Genomic DNA, 1,184 nt, shown 5'->3' with positions numbered 1-1,184 from the left:
TCTCGGCCTCCCAAAGTGCTGGGATTACAGGCTTGAGCCACTGCGCCCGGCCCCAACTTCTTTTTAAAATGATTTCAGAGACATGGTCTAGCTCTGTTGTCCAGGCTAGAGTGCAATGGTGTGATCATAGCTCATTGCAGCTTCAAACTCCTGGATTCAAGTGATCCTCCTGCCTCAACCTCCCCTAGTAGCTGAGTCTCCAGGCATGTGCCACCACGCCCCAGTAATTTTCAAAAATTTTTTTGTGGAGACTGGATCTTGCTGTGTTGCCCAGGCTGGTCTTGAACTCCTGGGCCCAAGTGATTCTCCCACCTCTGCCTCCCAAAATGCTGAGATTACAGCTATGAACCCACTGTGCCTGGCCCCCAACACCCTTCGACCAATTTTTGACACTTTCTTCTTCTTCTTTTTTTTTTTTGAGACAGAGTCTTGCTCTGTTGCCCAGGCTGGAGTGCAGTGGTGTGATCTCGGTTCACGGCAGCCTCTGCCTCCTGGGTTCAAGCAATTCTTATGCCTCAGCCTCCCGAGTAGCTGGGATTACAGGTGTGCCCCACCACTCCTGGCTAATTTTTGTATTTTTTTTTTTTAGTAGAGACAGGATTTCACCATGTTGACCAGGCTGGTCTTGAACTCCTGGCTTTAGATGATCCACCTACCACAGCCTCCTGAAGTGCTATGATTAGAGGCGTGAGTCACAGTGCCCAGATGAGTCACAGTGCCCAGCTGGACGCTTGCTTCTTGGAGCTAGGAAGACTGGGCTGGACAACTGGATACTACTCCCTGAGGATTGGGGAGGGGGTTCTCCAAAGGGATACTGGAGCATGAGAGGGTGTTGCTTCTGAGCAGAGCAGGCAGAAGCATCCCCAAGACCCCCTTTCTGCTCTCGGGACTCAGGTGTTGACCCAAGTGTCTTCTGTTCTTCAGACCAAGGTGACAGCACTGAACGGAAAGCCCGTGGGGGCTCAGTACCTGCCCAGCTACCTCTCCCTCGGAAGCTGGTACTCCCCCAGCCAATGCTACCTGCAGCTACAACCACCCTCCCACCCACTGCAGGTAAGATTTTCAGGTGCTGCCCTTCCTGGGCCATGCAGGATCCAAAAAGCAGCATGAGACGGGTGCCGTGGCTCAACCTGTAATCCCAGCACTTTGGGAGGCTGAGGTGGGCGGATCACTGGACGTCAGGA

General features: G+C 53.0%; 1 protein-coding gene across 1 annotated transcript in view; it reads left to right on the top strand.

Moving 5' to 3' along the window:
* Window positions 1-1,184, top strand: part of CPAMD8 (C3 and PZP-like, alpha-2-macroglobulin domain containing 8) — a 151,598-nt gene that overhangs the window by 44,924 nt on the left and 105,490 nt on the right. The window contains 1 exon segment of the mRNA XM_011925896.1: window positions 925-1,053. Coding sequence (XP_011781286.1) covers window positions 925-1,053 — 129 coding nt within the window.

The sequence above is a fragment of the Colobus angolensis genome, unplaced genomic scaffold (genome assembly GCF_000951035.1).
Source record: "Colobus angolensis palliatus isolate OR3802 unplaced genomic scaffold, Cang.pa_1.0 Scaffold66, whole genome shotgun sequence".
In the NCBI taxonomy this organism is placed as follows: Eukaryota; Metazoa; Chordata; class Mammalia; order Primates; family Cercopithecidae; genus Colobus; species Colobus angolensis.
The sequence above is the reverse complement of the archived record's forward strand: the minus strand, read 5'-3'. Positions and strand labels throughout refer to the sequence as shown.